Genomic DNA, 16,447 nt, shown 5'->3' with positions numbered 1-16,447 from the left:
AACGAATGAGAAGGTCGGGGTTGACTGTGGTACGGAGAGAAGGGATCTAATAAATGTATTCTCCACCTTCTGGATGTCATCCTGATTTGCATATCGCCAAATGGCGGAGCCATAGGTGGCTATTGCCAGGCATTTAGCTTTGTCTACTTTGAGAATAGCCTCCATTGGTCTGGCTCCCAACCGTTTGGCGAATCCCAACACAGCCGCAGACGACCTGGCAACTGCGTTACATTTAGACTTCTGTTGGGGGCCCCAAGTTCCTTTCTCATCAAAGATGACACCCAAGTAGGAAAAGATGGGGACCCTTTTAACCTCTTCCCCCGTACAAAAGAAAGAACTACATTTCCCTTTCTTTTTCCTACCACAGGCTCCCACCACCATGACCTGAGATTTAGAGGTGTTGATTTTCAAATCTAATGATGTCATAAAGTCACCAAAGGATGCTAATAGTCTATTTAGGGCAACGCCTGATCGGGCTAGAAGAACGCGGAATGTCTACAGTTGCCTCTGCTAATGCAGGCTCTAAGGCATTTATGTATAATGTAAAGAGAAGGGGGGCCGGGATGCAACCTTGCCTGACCCCCCTCTCCGACTTAAAGTGACTTGTGCACCTCCCCGCTTGAGTGACTCTAACTGAGGCTAGGAGACCGCAGTGGAGGTCAGCTAAAAATCCGACTAGGGGGGGATCAATGCCTATTCCTAAAAGGGCCTTCCACAGCTTCGATCTATTAACTAGGTCAAAGGCTGAGGAGAGGTCCATAAAAGCCATGTATATGGACCCCTCCTTAGCGACCGTATATTTGTTAACTAAAAGTTGAAGATTAAGACACTGATCCAGAGTGCTTCTCCTGGCTCTAAAGCCATACTGGGCGTTCGACATAATTCCACTGTCCTCTAGCCAGTCTGTGAGCCTACCTAATATGACTCTGCCTAAGATTTTAACGGCAGAGTCAATTTGGGAGATGGGTCTGTAACAGGCCGGGTCTCCACGTTGTCCCTTTTTAAAGATAGTTATAATAATGGACTTAGCCCAGGACTCCGGGAAATTGTTTCCTCTAGTTGCATTAAAAACATCTGTGAGGATCTTGGCCCAAAATTTCGGGGCTCTCTTGTACAGGTCCACAAGGACCCCGTCTGGTCCCGGTGCCTTGTTAATTTGTGTGTCATTTATTGCTTTTTCAACATCTGCCTCCACAAAAGCCATTATAGACCCTAGTTGGCTCGAAACTTGGGGCTCTTGAAAGGACTCATGACTTGGCTGAGAATAAATACTGCCAAAATGAGCGAGCCACAACTTGTCTGGGATGGAACATTCCAAGGTATGATTCTCCCCCCCCGAAAAAAAAGGCTGATTAATGATGGCCCAGAATTTATCACTATCCCGTAAAGCCTCTTCTGTTAACAAATCATTCCAGGCTTCACTTTTAATCTGGGATTGGCGATCGTGAATGGCTTGTTTATATAGTTTCTGTAGTAAAACTATCTGTGTTCTATTTCTTGGGGATTCTTTCAGTGCTTTATAAAGGGCAGAGTGTGCTTTAGAGCATTTGTGGTCGAACCATCTTTTGCCTGTTTGAGTGCCATGTTTATTTTGACCCTCAGATCATTATTAACTTGTTGGCATATTACATTAAATGATTAGACAATCTCAGTGTTAGAGGCTAGTTGATCCAAGCAAATTCCCACCTCCATTTCAACCTTGTCCAAGACATCACGTAAGAAATTTTCCGGGATCAAATTAGCCCATTTCAGTCTTCTACCCTGATCTTTAGGTGACAGGTCCATGACAGTAGGGGAATATGTGTCTTCAAAAATTAAAAACCTCTCCGAGACCACATCAAGTGTCACGGGGTTGTGATCGCTAAAAACTGATTCTACTACCTTGTAGTTTAAAACATCTAGCAAAACTAAGGGTGACAAGAAAATATAATCAATCACTGTTCCTGTGTTGCCACCCTTAAAAGTAATCGGTCTTGGTCCGCCCACACTGCATCCTGATTCATACAAATTCAAAGAGGCCAGGAGGTTCTCCAGGGCTTCACCTTGCTTCGTGTGTTGGAAGTGGGTTAATTGCGAATTTGGGGGCCCCTCGCTGTGTTCCAAAATACACTCTAGGCTGCAGAGATGAATATTAAAATCACCCATGAGCAAAACCTCAAAGATGTCATGATTACTTCTATAGTTTTCAATAAATTCCTCAAGGGACGCTAAGTGTTGGATACGATCAACACTGTCACGGGAATTATAAAAGTTAATAAGCAATACAGTGCAGGAGTTATTGACTGACAATTCAACAATTAAACAGTTTAGGGACCCTGCGTTCAACTGTTTAAACACTCCATTCATGTTCAATGATACTAGCAGAGTCAAACCTACCTTCGCTCTGCCTGTCAGTCCTGGAGTGGCTGGGATACTAAAATGAACATAGCCATCCAAAATAAAAGTCTCTGATGTGTCCCAAGTTTCTTGAAATGCTATAATATCGTACAATTTCATGAAGGCCAACCAGTTCTCATCTTGCACTTTAGTTCTAATTCCAGCGATATTCCAACTAAGGAATCTACAGATGTTATCTTTAGGTTGGATGCCAACACTCACCTCTTGAGCATCACTCAAGTTGTCTTGTCAGTCGATCTCCTCCAAAGAACTCAGAGGGGAGAAACGATTAGACAAGTTTAGGCCCCCACTCTTTGGGTTCACTAGTCCCTGTCCCTGCCAGACACCAGGATGTGAAGGAGAGTGGTGCGAGTCAGATGGATCAGACGGGTGATGCCCGAGTAATCCACCACGCCCCTGGGTAGGATGTAATTTCCTGGCATAATCCCGTTGCGCTGAGAAGACAGTAGATGTCTGGTTCTGATATCGCGGGGGGTAGAAATAACCCAAGGGTACCGGTCTGATACCCGTGTTACTGAGGGCGGACCCGTCCCAAAACAGCCTATCAGCTAGATCCATTTTGCTGAAATTTACAATAATGCAATCCCCCGCCAGGGTTTTGGGACGTTGGCCCACCCAACCCACCCTTCTAACCATGTTAATAAAAGATGAGATGTCATCCTCCCCGGTTGAATACTGCATACACCATTTCCTAGTTGCGCCTAGTAGGTCCTCAGTGGACTCCCTGCAATCGGTTTCTAGGGGAGGAACCCCTGTCAGTACAGCTACGAAGGGGGCAGCCTCTGGGGGGAGGTTCAGCTTGATGTCGCTAAAAGAGGATATGGATTTACTCGTTTTGAACTGGACAGCAGATGTCTTGTTGGTATTCTTTACGGTGGCAACCAGGCTGGAATGTGATGTGGCCTTCACCATATTGTTCTCCACTCTCACTGATTTGGCGGCTAATGGGGGTTGGATCTGGGCACAGTTATTAGAGGGATAGCAGGGGGTGCATTGTGCTCCGCTATTACCGTATTCTCTCGAGCACAGTAAGCAGCAGTGTTATGATGTGAGACAATGTGTTGATTTTGGTTGCAATAGTCCTTTATAAAATCAACAATAGTCTTGCACCTTTTAAGTAATCCTGCCACACAAGTATTCAGGTTATCAACAATGTCTTTGGCAATTCCCACCAACAAAGGTTCTATACATTCAATAAGCAGCTCTTCCATCTTATCCCCCAAATTATTAATAATGTCACGCTCTAAGTCTTTGTTGCAGTGTTTAGCCTTGTGTGCACATTTCTTGGTGCTATTGCTCCTGTCCAAAGTCTGTGATCTACTGTGGCCCGGTACCTCTTCTGACAATGGGTGTGGAAAAAGAGACGGAGCGGTCAGGGTCTCTATTACCTTGGTGGATAAGCAATGTGACTCTGCATCTGTGGGTGTTAGGTGGAGCTCAGTTATGATCATGTTGTTCAAACCTGCCGATGCCCCGTCTGTAACCACCTTCTCGAGTCCCAGCTCTTTTTCAGCGTTGGCAATTTCTTGATTAATGGCCCCCACTGCTGACGTTAAATATGAGATGATGGACTCAGATTTGCGTGGTACTTTGGCGTCTTTCCCTCCATGACCCTCATTAGTCTGTTTACGCTTACCCATTGTAACTTGTTGGAGGGGTGGCCCAGCCCGGCCTCCTCTGGCCTCTGATGGCCCCGCCCTTGTCCCGGGCTTCTCCCAGCGCCGCCCGCGCACGTCCCGTGATGCGGGGGAAGCTGCTGGTGTTTAAGCACCTCCGGGCGCTCTGAGGCAGGAAGTGGGCGGTGCTGGTCGCTGTGCACGCTGGGGGCTGTAGTCTCCCCACACAGCGGCCGTGCGATGTTGCGAGCAACGGCGGCGGGGGAGAACACACAGCGTCAGGGACCCAGGAGCAAGACTGGCAGGTGTGGCAAGGTAGGTCTGCTTGGCCCCAAGTAGCATTTCTGCTTTCCCCGCTCCTCCGCGGAAACTGACGGTGTTTAAGCGCCTCCGGGTGCTCTGAGGCAGGAAGTGGGCGGTGCTGGTGCTGGTCGCTGTGCACGCTGGGAGCTGTAGTCTCCCCCCACAGCGGCCGTGCGATGTTGCGAGCAACGGCGGCGGGGGAGAACACACAGCGTCAGGGACCCAGGAGCAAGACTGGCAGGTGTGGCAAGGTAGGTCTGCTTGGCCCCAAGTAGCGTTTCTGCTTTCCCCGCTCCTCCGTGGAAACTGCTGGTGTTTAAGCTCCTCCGGGCGCTCTGAGGCAGGAAGTGGGCGGTGCTGGTGCTGGTCGCTGTGCACGCTGGGAGCTGTAGTCTCCCCCCACAGCGGCCGTGCGATGTTGCGAGCAACGGAGGCACGTCCTACTGAAAAAGACTGGATGGGGTGTTTCTACTTTATCCTTATGGTGGGTACCTTATTTAGATGGTTACCACATTTTGTACGCTTTGAGTGTGCTGTTTGGGGTACCTTTGTGTTTTGCACTCGCTCTTCTGGTTCCCTTTCATACTTACAAACCACTTGGGTGAGGTTCTGGATTGCTTGTGCTATTGAAATAAAGGTTTACAGTCTTCTCGCTCATTTTTTCATCACTTTCTGATATTATTTTCTTTATTATTATTCTTTTCTTTCATTTAGTGGGATCGCTACTTAATGGGTCCTTTAGTATTTTCTTCCTGGTTACTTCACTTGTTTGTATGTTATTTGTGACACCAGTTCATATTGTCTCTTTTATAATATGATATTTTAGAAGATATGTATATGTAAGGACTACAAGTATGAGCACAGACCCGGCTGGGTCTATGCATATCCTTGCTTATCGCTTCATGTAGACATTTTGGCCTTAGGTGTAAAAACATGAAGCTTTCATGTATCTTTGTACATAGTTGAATTCTGTAATATCCTAATATTCTGTTTGTCTGTCTTTGTTGAGCTTTTTAAGAAAAAGTCTGTCATGTTAGTTACAAGTCTGTTTTTATATTGGTTTTTACTTGTTTGTACTTAACAGCCCTGAAGAAGTCCTGTATTTGGACGAAACGCGTCGGCTGTCCGTTGTGTTGATTGAAGAGAAAATAAAGAAATAAATGAAACATCAAAGAACTGTTGAATATGGACATTTGATTTTTCTTTGTTGATAGAACCCCTTGGCAGTGCACCTTAGCTTTGTGTGCAAATCTTTAAATAAAATTACATTTTGTAACTTGCATATGTGCTGAATTAAGCAGCACACAGAGAAGTGACAAAATGGCATTTCAAGATTGTTTAAGTGGAGGAAGGGACACATTCCTGCACATAAACAATATTACCCTGCATGCAGACACCCTTGCACTATGTTGCAAGGATGCCTGCGTTGGCGCTAAACTGCTAAGTGTAGCACCAGCGCAGGGGGAAATGCAAAGCTGCACCACATTCTTGTAAATATGGTGCAGCTTTGTGTTTCTGAAGTGGTGGAGTGAGGCTTTAAGCCATGATGGCTAACGCCTCACTCCTCCACTTCTTTGTTAATATCCCCCTTAAAGTGTTAACTATTTTAGTGGCACCACATGCCAGAAATATGTGGGTGAAAGAGGTCAGGTAAGGACCTGGTCCCCTCCTTATTGGCTGCTTCAGGGACTTTTTTTTTTTTAACAAAGAGGAGGGAGAAAAAGTGATCAATTAGATCAACAGACACAATTTACCAACCCGGAAGGGTGGAAGGTCCAGTAACAGCTTGTGTCCGTATCAAGTGATAGGCAAGCAAAGAGGGGGCTGCTGAACTGTTCCTATGAAGGGATAGACGAGTTTTAACTGGCGTGACCAATGGTGTTCGTGCGACACCCTGGGGCATCCATTATGTCGGATGGATTTGCCTCACACACCCAGAAGGGTGTCATGCTTCATCATCGGCGTATGCTCCTCGTCGGGGAGGCGGTGCAATCCCCGACGGGCTCACCTCAAAGAGGGGCGCTTTGGCGGAGATCTTTTTATCCGACAGCCTTTTGGTGAAGTGGGGGTGTGTGGGCAAAATAGTATAGTGATGTGCTAAGGAGGTTAAAATGTAGCAAGGGGTACCGGAATTCACTTTATTCTGGGGGTCCCCTGGCTGCGGTTAAAAGGTGGGACTAGCTCGCTAGGTGTCAACAGATCAATGCTTGTTTTCCTAGAGGAGACTAGAAGTGAAGGTGGTCGACATGTTTCTCGCACTGTGTCTAGTTACACGCGATTCATCAGGACCTTAAATAAAGATGAAAAAAGGGAGGAACGTGAAAAACATGCTAGTATCATGTATGTGGTGTAGGTTACCTCTGTGGATATTCCTATGCCTATACATAGAGAAAAAGATATAATGAAACAAGGGTTAAAGCATTATTGTATAAAACCATCATAAGTCACATTGTTGCCAGATCATTGGAAAAATGGTGGCATGCTGGCGCTGTTGTGAACTGACTATTGAGACCTTTGACAGGCTCAGCCTCAGGGTCAAGTCAGGTTCCCCTTCGGACCCGTTAAAGCCAGCCTTTATTAACACTCTTTCCCCGTTGTGCCGTGACCCCATATTGAATCTTATCAATATGTCATTGTCCAACGGAACGGTACCCACGGCATGGAAACAGGCAGTGGTCACTCCTATATTAAAAAAAGCCAACTCTGACTCCCGGTTGCCTGAAAATTATCGACCCATATCCCTGTTGCCTTGGATTGCTAAAGTGACAGAAGCCCATGTCAACTCTGTTCTGTCTGAGCATCTGGCTCGTAACCAGATATTGGATCCCAGTCAGAACGGCTTCCGGTCGGGACACAGTACCGAGACGGCATTACTCTACATCACGGAACATCTTCGCCAGGTACTGGACTCAGGTCGTACTGCAGCGCTTTTACTATTAGATTTAAGCGCTGCCTTCGATACTGTGTCCCACCAGATACTGATCCAACGCTTACAGGAGGCGGGAGTGACTGATATCGCGCTCCAGTGGTTTCGGTCCTTTCTTTCGGATCGTTCCTTTAAAGTGGCTATACCACCTGGCCAATCCGCCACCTATCCCCTAGATTTGGGGGTACCACAGGGATCCTCGTTGAGCCCCACAATGTTCAACCTCTATGTGAAACCGTTGGCTGGTGTCGTCAAACAGTGGGGTCTTACGATGGCCTCATACGCGGACGACACACAGCTAGCGGTGACACTTAGTGGAGACCCTGAGGTGGAGGCCCCCAGATTCCGAGCGGGTCTTGTGGCAGTGGCAAGCTGGCTTCGTACCAACTGCCTTCAGTTGAATGCCACCAAAACGGAGGTGTTGGTATTAGGGAAGCACGCTGAGCTATGGGGTAACCAATGGTGGCCATCAGAGTTGGGTGTCACGCCTATTCCAGCTTCTGGAGTGAGAAATTTAGGCATTTGGATGGATTCCGCGCTTACCTTCAGAGACCACACCAAGAAGGTGGCTGCCACGTGCTACGGCATTCTGCGGGGAATAAGGCCGGTTTTAAAGTATTTTGATCCCCCTACCAGACAGCTTGTGGTCCAGGCCTCAATACTATCTCGGCTGGACTACGGCAGCTCGCTGATGCTAGGGGTGAATCAAGCGGAGGCCTCTAGGCTCCAAAGAGTACAAAACGCCGCGGCACGGGCCATTGTGGGCCTTCCCAGACATTGCTCAGTGTCTGGAACCATCACGGCCTTACATTGGCTACCGGTCAGACAGCGAATTAAGTTCAAAGCGCTGTGTCTGGCCTTTAAAATTTTGAAATTTTCTTCGCCGCCGGCACTCGCCAACCTACTCACGCCCTATACTCCTACAAGATCCTTGAGATCGGAGGGGCTTCACCTGGCTGCTTGTCCACGCTTCAAATTGAGCAGAATGGGTGGCCGCTCCTTTAGGGTGCTCGCGGCAGGTTTATGGAATTCGCTTCCGGTACATATCCGAGCTCTTGAAGACTTGCTCGCCTTCAGGCAGGCGATTAAAACTTTCCTGTTTCCCTTGTCTGGTTAATTTCCCTTTCTTTTGTGTGTTATGTTATAGTGTCTGTCAAAGCGCCAGGACGCCCCTTTGCTGGGGCAGCTGTGCGCTATAAAAATATAAATAACATAACATAACATAACTACAGTGCACAACTACTGCATACCTATATACGTGGAGCGTGCAGAGTGCTTTATTGAGTGCACACAACCACTGTATATGTGAATGAAACTATGGTGTGAAGGAGTGATGTTAAAAACAAGTATTTAAAAGGATTTAAAAATGCAGCAAACTGGGAGCAATAGGACTCCCCTCAATCAACATTTGGACAACAATTCTGTTGGTGGGGACACCAGGTCAGGCTTATTATGGCTACACACACTCCATAAAGATAAAGATAAACATAAACATAAACATAAAGATTAACATCCAGCCCTCTCTTTGCTTGCTTCAGGAACTCACATATGCAGGTAGCCCATCTCGTTTGCAGGTTGCAGTCAAGATTAAATGTATCTTTTTCTGCTGCAATGAGAAGAAAGACAAATAGTGCGCTTATACATGCATCTCATCTCTGGATAATACAGCCAAATCATGTAAGCACAAAGTATAAAAAGCAGTATAGTTTATGAGCAAAATAAAGTTAAAATAGGTTGAAACATTAAACGTGTCAATTTGTAAATATTCAGACTTCCTTTGCGAAGCAATTAATCAGTGTATACTTTTTCCGAGAAGAGAAAGTCACAACCTTTCCATTGTACGCTATCGGTTTTTCGCCAGGTGGCTTGAAAGGTTTTGCTGGCATTAAATATTGCATTTTCTTCCAAAACTTTGAATTGAGTGGACGAGATCTATCTTCTTCCCACTTTAGTTTGCTGCTGGACTTCAACAGGTCTAAAGACTCTGGCAATAGTGTAAAGTCTTCTGGAAGATTGTATTCAATTACTATCACTTTCGTTTTTCGTTCCACCAGTGACTTGTAGAGTCCACTCTCCAGTTCATACATTGCATTGTCAGAGGTGTAGTTCTTGCTCAGTATTATGATCAATCTTCTGCTTTTATCAATAAGTGAATCAATGTCATCCACAGTGGCTGGAAAATAAAACACATCCATATCTTAAAAGAGCAATGGGTAAAGAACACTGTTAATTTTATTATACTATGACTTCCAGGAGTGCCCTTGAAGCATCCATAAGTCAATTTTATTTATTCAATTGTCGTTTTTGGCCACGTGAACCAAGCCCAGGTGAGGTTCAGAGAGCCATACAATGATTAAAAATAGAATATTAAAATAAAATCTTACAACAAGATAGCTTCAAGAGTTAAAAAAATAAGCAAATGTAATTGCTTTCTCAAGCCACGCAGAGATACAGACACTGCCATTTGCACCGGCTTCTTGCACCCCCAAGGCACTTTGGTAATATACACAGCACTGCAGAATGTGTAGTCTTGAATCCACCTAATACCTCTTTAAACAACTACCAGACACTTCCTGACCCTTTATGTCACTTGCGTGTGTTTCTGCTATCTCCCTTTGTGACTTTTATTCAGTCTTACCCTTCCTGCTTCTTTCCCCATCTTTGTTTATTCCTTTCTTGCTCTCAGTAATATCTGATTAGGATAAATAAGTGCTGGTTCCCACAAATAAGTGCCTGCAGGGCTCACCAGCAACCACCGGCTCAATTTTGGCACTGCCCCTACATTCTACCTGTGACATAGCATTTCTACCCTGTCTTTAACCCTGAATAGCAGAAGACATATATGTTGCTGTGTTGCAGTTGCAGTCTTAGCAATAAAGCCAACGTGTTGGAAGAAACACTCAACGCCCCTTAAGGAGAACAAAGCTGCACTCTGACATGGAAAAAATAGGAGAGCTTGTTTAATGTATCTGCTTCCTGGAGATATATGATATGCTAGCCACCTAGGAACATATCCTATGTCACTGTTTTGTAAGCTTTGATACATTTCATAGAGCTGATTTCATCCATAAAATAAGATACTTCTGTTTGTGGCAGAGAGTTATAGTTAATACCAGCTGTAACAAAAATACAATCATAGATAGCTAATACTAGCAGCAACTAAAACAAAATGACATATGGCTAATACCATCATAATTATCACAATCATAATCTATCTCCTCTGGAATCCGTACTGGGATGTAGTTTGTAACTGACAACTGACATTGATATAAAACTGTCTGCACTGATTGAAATCAATAAAAATGGTTCAAAATCAAGAAAATCATAAGCTATCTTGCTCTAATTAATATTACTTTTTTAAGGGAGGACTGTAGTGTAGGTTAGGCTACATTACTCTACTTTTCAAAGCAATTCAGTGTAGTAGTTTGCAAATTTTGACTCCAGCATGAAGCAAATAGTAGGTTTGATTTTGGACCCATATTGTCTCAAAATTACAACGTCGCCTGCAAACCAATGTTTTTGTCTTGCCTCATCGAAGCCAAATATAAGAACAATTAAATACATAACCTGTTTACTACCACTGCATTTTTTCCTAATGGCTAGCATTCCAAAAAGTGTTTAATTTAAGCAGTGTTTTATGTGAATCATACGGAAGATATGTTTCACCTATGCTTTACAATTTGTTTTTTCTTTTTAAATGTTGCAATGGCTGGGGCAATGGAGGAAGAACTTCCTAAAATCCTATACCCATGAGGACTGGAACGGAAGCTTAGGGAAGCCATGGGATCCATATTGGTATTGGTGGGTGTGCCTAGTGACCCTTTCCAAAAGGATTGTGCAAGAGTTTATGCTCTATAATTTCATGAACATTGTCAGGTAGAAGATCTGTTTGCCATTCATGGGCCATGATACTTCTAGTCCAGGACCCATATTTCTCCGCTCTACCTACTGGGGTAGAAAAGTCCCTGACATAGTATACTCTTGTTTCTCTTTCCCTGTGTGCCCAAACTGTGAGCATCTATTTTGCTGGTTTTTGAATTCTGGTACCACCTCAAATAAATCCAGTCGATCATGAAGGGTTCTCTTCTTGTCCTGGACCTAGAGGGCTGCTCCAGCCATTTACCATAGTGAAGCGGGACTACTGTTCCGGTCACAAGTTTCACACTTGTAACAATTACCCTTGTCTATTAGTAATTAGAGTCTGAGAAAATATTTTTACCTACATCCGGTGAATGGGAGCTTACTGGCCCATCCATACAAACTTCCACTGCTAATGGTGAACCCAAAATCCTAATGCTGAGATCACAAGCACCCGTCATGCATGTATTCTACTGGTTTTAATGTGCAGTGCATGATTGCCTGAGAAAGTCCTGTGGGTTCCATTTCGGAAGCCACTGGCTTTTTCATGTGGACAAGATTCAGGTTAGGTTGCTTTCTCAGACAGTGGAAGTATATTACTGACATTCCTGAGACTGGAGTGGAGGAACCAGTCACTGAAATGGGAAGAAAGAGGAGACAGACTGCCCTTAGATATACAATTAAGTCCTTTCTTATACAGAGAGCCACTGATTAGTCTTTCTGAGGCTGCAATTTCAAGGGTGGCAGGAATAAAGGGAGGGACTACAGAACCTGTGCCAGGATGTGAAGGGTCCTTTAGAAGGGTGCAGCTCTTTATCTCTCTTCTTGGTGACTGTCATATGTGACTGCTGGTAATCAAAGCGCAGACTGATCACACCTCTTTGTGCCTCTGTTATGGGTACTCCAACCTGGAAACAGGAAAGCAAGATAGAGAATCCAAATCTTCTGTCTCCTAATTCTGTATAAAAGTGGGAGCTCCTGAACCACTTTTTGTTCCATATTCCCAGTTCTCTTTAACCGAATCGGGGGTGCTCGACAAAGACCCCAGAATAACACTACTGCACAACTTGGACAGGTGTCTACCTGACAGCCAGCTTTACAGAGGTGAGTGGACCATGAAACTGCCAGTCCAGGACCTACATTTCTCCTCTTTACCTGCTGTCCGGTAATATCCCCTGTATGGTACAAACTCTTGGCTCCTTCCCTATGTGCCCAAACTGTAGGTATCTGTTATCATGGTGTTGGGATTTTTCCCCTGCCTCATGCAAATCCAGGCCCAGATTCACTATGATTTAGCATCGGGGTTGTGGCACTTTTGTGGTGTAGCCTGACGCAAAATAATTTTTGGAGTTTACTAAGCCATGGAAAGCCACTTTGTGTGGGTTCGTGTGGTTTAGTAAATACAAAGTAACGCAAAGTAGCACATACCTTCGGGTAGGTGTTACGTGGGTGGAGAATGGATATTCCAGGCATTCATCTATGTATTTCGACCCAAAGCCTGATTTCCAAAGACTTGTAAACCTGTGTTTGTATCAAAAAGGTGTCCCTATCCAGTAGAGGCACATAGAGGGGAAATATCTAAATTTTGCCTTAGTTCTTCCTTTTTCCATGTGTGCTGCATTCTGCAGCTCATATAGAAAGATAAATATGCCTCTAAGGACTATTTCAGTGCAGGAAGGGGGGACTCCTTTTTGTACAGCACACATCCACTTTACCGGTAGCCAGCAAGGGAGAACTTCATCTAACAAGGGGCATGGTGGCAGGAGCTGCCAAAGCGTGCAACTCACACCAGGAGGGGCTTAAAAGGAGCTACAGGGTCCCGCAGCACAGCCCGGGCCAAGGGCGGGCCTATCTAAGCCCATCAGAGCACAGAGGAGGCTGGGCTGGGCCCCCCTCTAACATCTGGACCTGGGATTTCTAAGCACCATCACTGAGGTACAGTGCCAATTTTATTGTTACTAACATCTTCAGTGGTATGGAAATGAGCAAACAGAAGACCATTAATGGACAGCCGGGCCTGGAGTAGCAGGAGCACTCAAGCTTTTCTCTTGAGTCAGTCCTCACTCATGAGATCGAGCCAACGAAGTGTAGGCTCTCCTTGGAGCCTTTGATTTTGCAGAAACGTTCCTCACTTGTCAGTCACCATTTGGGTAGTATCCCCTTACATCCCCCTCAATCTCCACCCATACAACAACTGGCTCCAGATCTACAAGCCCCCCCACCTCCCAAGTTAGTAAATGGGCCTATTATAGTTACAAGTCACCAGCAGTGGAAACCAAAGTGGGAACAGAGATTGCGAATTTGGGTCAAGTTCGGTATTGAGGACTGTTGACTCTGTTACACTGCCTTCACGGAAATCGATGAGGACTTCTGGAAAAGATTAGAGACTATGGTTTCTGTTCTGATTAACCCTCTGTTACTAAAATTAACTTAAATTGAAGATAGACTCACAAAAATTGAGGGTTTGGGTATAAGGAATTGTTCCCTCCCCTAGGGTACATGTCCTGGTAGGGGTCCCTGGCGATCAGCAAATCTGGGGTTTGGGGTTGGGGCTCGCCCATTTGTAATCAACTCTAAGGGTGGCCAGCCTCATTACCTAAATATTAATGATAGTACAGTGGAAACATTGCTCGATCTCACCTACAAATGCCCCCACACTCCCTAGAACCCATCGGGCGTTTGCCTAAAATAGAAGGACCCACAATTTCCAGCATACAGGATGGTAGTATTATTATTAGGATCACACTAAATAGGGTTCCTTCCTTGGGGGACGGAGGGAGAGATGCCCACGCACAGCAGCAGCAAAGGCCTAACTTTAGTAACCCTATCATTTCAAATCAGTCCTTGCAACTCTCGCCCGAAGCCACTCCCTTTACGATTATACTGGCAAATGTCCCTCCACTTTCCACTCATGCTCACGAACTTTGAACCACCCTAAGGAACACATCACTGCATTTGCTGAGCACTAGAACTGGTCCAACCAATATTCTCTTCTTTGAATTTACTATGGCTAGAAGAATAGGTTGGGTTGGTAAAGCAAGTAAAGATTTTGCAGACGACTGCATGGTCCTAACCTTTAGATCCCCCCCTTCTGGTGCAGACTATCTTGCTAGGGCTGCTAACCACTCTATCACGGCCCAAGGAATTAACATATTCCCACTAGGGTATTTCTACCACCACCAAAGGTACAGTGGAGCGGATTCATGGCTAGGAGTGACCCAGGCATGATGCAGCATTGTTACAGGGTCCCGGTTTGTAATCGCTTTGACACCTTCAATACCCTAGAAGACATAGACTGACTAACTACAACTATAGATTTTGAACATATACAAAATGAGGACTCCCAATAGAAACAGATCTGGTAAATTAAACATACGTAGAAAAATCCCTGACCATTTACAAAAAGAAATAAAAATACACACTCCATTACCGTCTCAGCCCAATCTGAGGGATGAGACATGGGGCATCAAACAGCTGAATGAGGGCTTTAAATATATTCCAGTCATAAGCCTAAATCAGGTACTAACTTTCAACTGTGCATTAACCCCATAAAATGTAACTACTGTACAAATTGTTTAACAAAGTGATGTTTGGCCTTGATTTAGGGTTTGCCAATGAGCTATGTGTCCTGCCTATCGCCCTAGGCATTCGTTTAACGTTAGAGGATGTTTTACAACCATAGACTATATTTTGCTGTCAAATAGCCACTTGAGTAGAGTCAAACTATTTACTACTCATGATAACCTTTTGAGAGATCAATTTCCATTAAGCATCACTTTCTCACTGCCGAAAAGCCAATTTGGCTCTGGGGAGACATTTGCACATGTCACACATAATTTAACTATTAATAAAACTAAGTAGACTTATATAAGTCAAATGTGATGCTATGGGGCCCGTTATTACCTCAGGTAATTACTGCCAGCTGCTCCTCCAATTTTATAACAATCTGGTTGGAATCCATTTAAGTGCCCATTTTTAAAAAGGGGGATCACCAGGATCCCGGCCGCTACACGCCAATATCCTAGTAGACTCCGTAGTAAAAGTGGCTGGCGGAATCAGTCTGGAACGATTACAGGGCTGGGCCAAAGATAACAAGGTTACTCACATACAGTATGGCGTTCGCAAATGCTTAGGAACCGTCAAACAGAGACTAAATTTAAACATGATCATAGGGACGTATATTCAGGCCAGGAAGGGTAGGCTGTTTTTAGCATTTGTGGACCTCACAGTAGCCTTTGACTGCGTTAGGCAAAATAAGGTTTGGAAGATTTTTGAGGATCTGTGAGTGGAATAGCAAACTATTCACTTCTTAGGATGTTTATATAGTGAAGCTAAGGCGAGAGTGAGGTTTGGTGCAAATGAAGAATGCTCTCACCCATTCCCAATAAGGAGGGGGTAAGGCAAGGCAGTGTGCTGTTCCCCTTCCTTTTTAACCTTTACAGCACTGGTAAATGGTATCCAAGATTTTCCACAAATAGGCTAATGCCTATCTTGAACGCGAATGATGCAGTCCTGATGACGCGTACCCAAGTGGGGTTGCAAAGGATTTTAAACAGCTATACGCTTATTATGTACAATCAGGGCCTTAGGGTAAATATATCGAAAACCTTTATAATGAGATGTGGCAACGGCAGCCAAAAGTGCAGGGACATGTATATTCATAAGCAGATGATGGAGTTTACTACAAGATTCTAATATCTTGGCATTCTTTTTGATCTAAATGATTCCTAGGCCCAAGTGGTGCAAGTCAAAAAACTGTCATTTATGAGGGTCACAGTTCAAGAAAATTGGGTAGGAGGCCGCCGGTGGAGCTTTTACAGATTTACAGAGCGAAATGTGTCTCCACGACGATGTATGGTGAAGGGGTTTAGGGTTATGTTGACCTGCACCTTATACAAATAGTGGAAAATGCGTTCCTAAGATATATATTGGCAGTCCCAAATAGCACGCGCGGTGCCTGCCGCTTTGTGCACGCAAATGCGATGCATGCATTTTTAACATTGCAGCGGGTGCAGCTTGAAGCTGCACCCACCGCAATGTTAAAGATAGAGGATGTGACCGTCACCCTGGCGGTCACATACGAATCTGCACGGAGGGAACGCCGCAGCCGATGCGGACGTTCCTTCCTCCTCTGGGGTCGCGGACGGACTCAAGTCCGTCCGCGATCCTAATCGACCCCTTAGTCAGGATATCTTAAATGATAGTTTTAAAATGGATGGGGTTCTAACCATCCCGTGGCTAAGGTATATCTGAGATGTTATGTGTGATCTGGGCCATCCAAATTATTACACTAAGCCCAGAACCATGTCCACCATCACAAGAAAAGAGTTAAAAAAAAGAGGGCCTA

At 44.9% G+C, this 16,447-nt stretch overlaps 1 protein-coding gene across 1 annotated transcript in view; it reads right to left on the bottom strand.

The window, feature by feature from the left end:
- Positions 1 to 4,997: 4,997 nt before the first annotated feature.
- Positions 4,998 to 16,447, bottom strand: part of LOC144771902 (interleukin-18 receptor 1-like) — a 383,123-nt gene continuing 371,673 nt past the window's right edge. Inside the window, exons 9-10 of the mRNA XM_078656140.1 lie at positions 8,772 to 9,415; positions 4,998 to 5,993 (exon numbers count right to left, since the gene is read on the bottom strand). Of these exons, the coding sequence (XP_078512266.1) occupies positions 9,009 to 9,415 (407 nt within the window). The 3' untranslated portion in view covers positions 4,998 to 5,993; positions 8,772 to 9,008. The remainder of the gene's footprint in view (positions 5,994 to 8,771; positions 9,416 to 16,447) is intronic.

This window comes from Lissotriton helveticus, chromosome 8 (genome assembly GCF_964261635.1).
Source record: "Lissotriton helveticus chromosome 8, aLisHel1.1, whole genome shotgun sequence".
Lineage (NCBI taxonomy): Eukaryota > Metazoa > Chordata > Amphibia > Caudata > Salamandridae > Lissotriton > Lissotriton helveticus.
The sequence above is the reverse complement of the archived record's forward strand: the minus strand, read 5'-3'. Positions and strand labels throughout refer to the sequence as shown.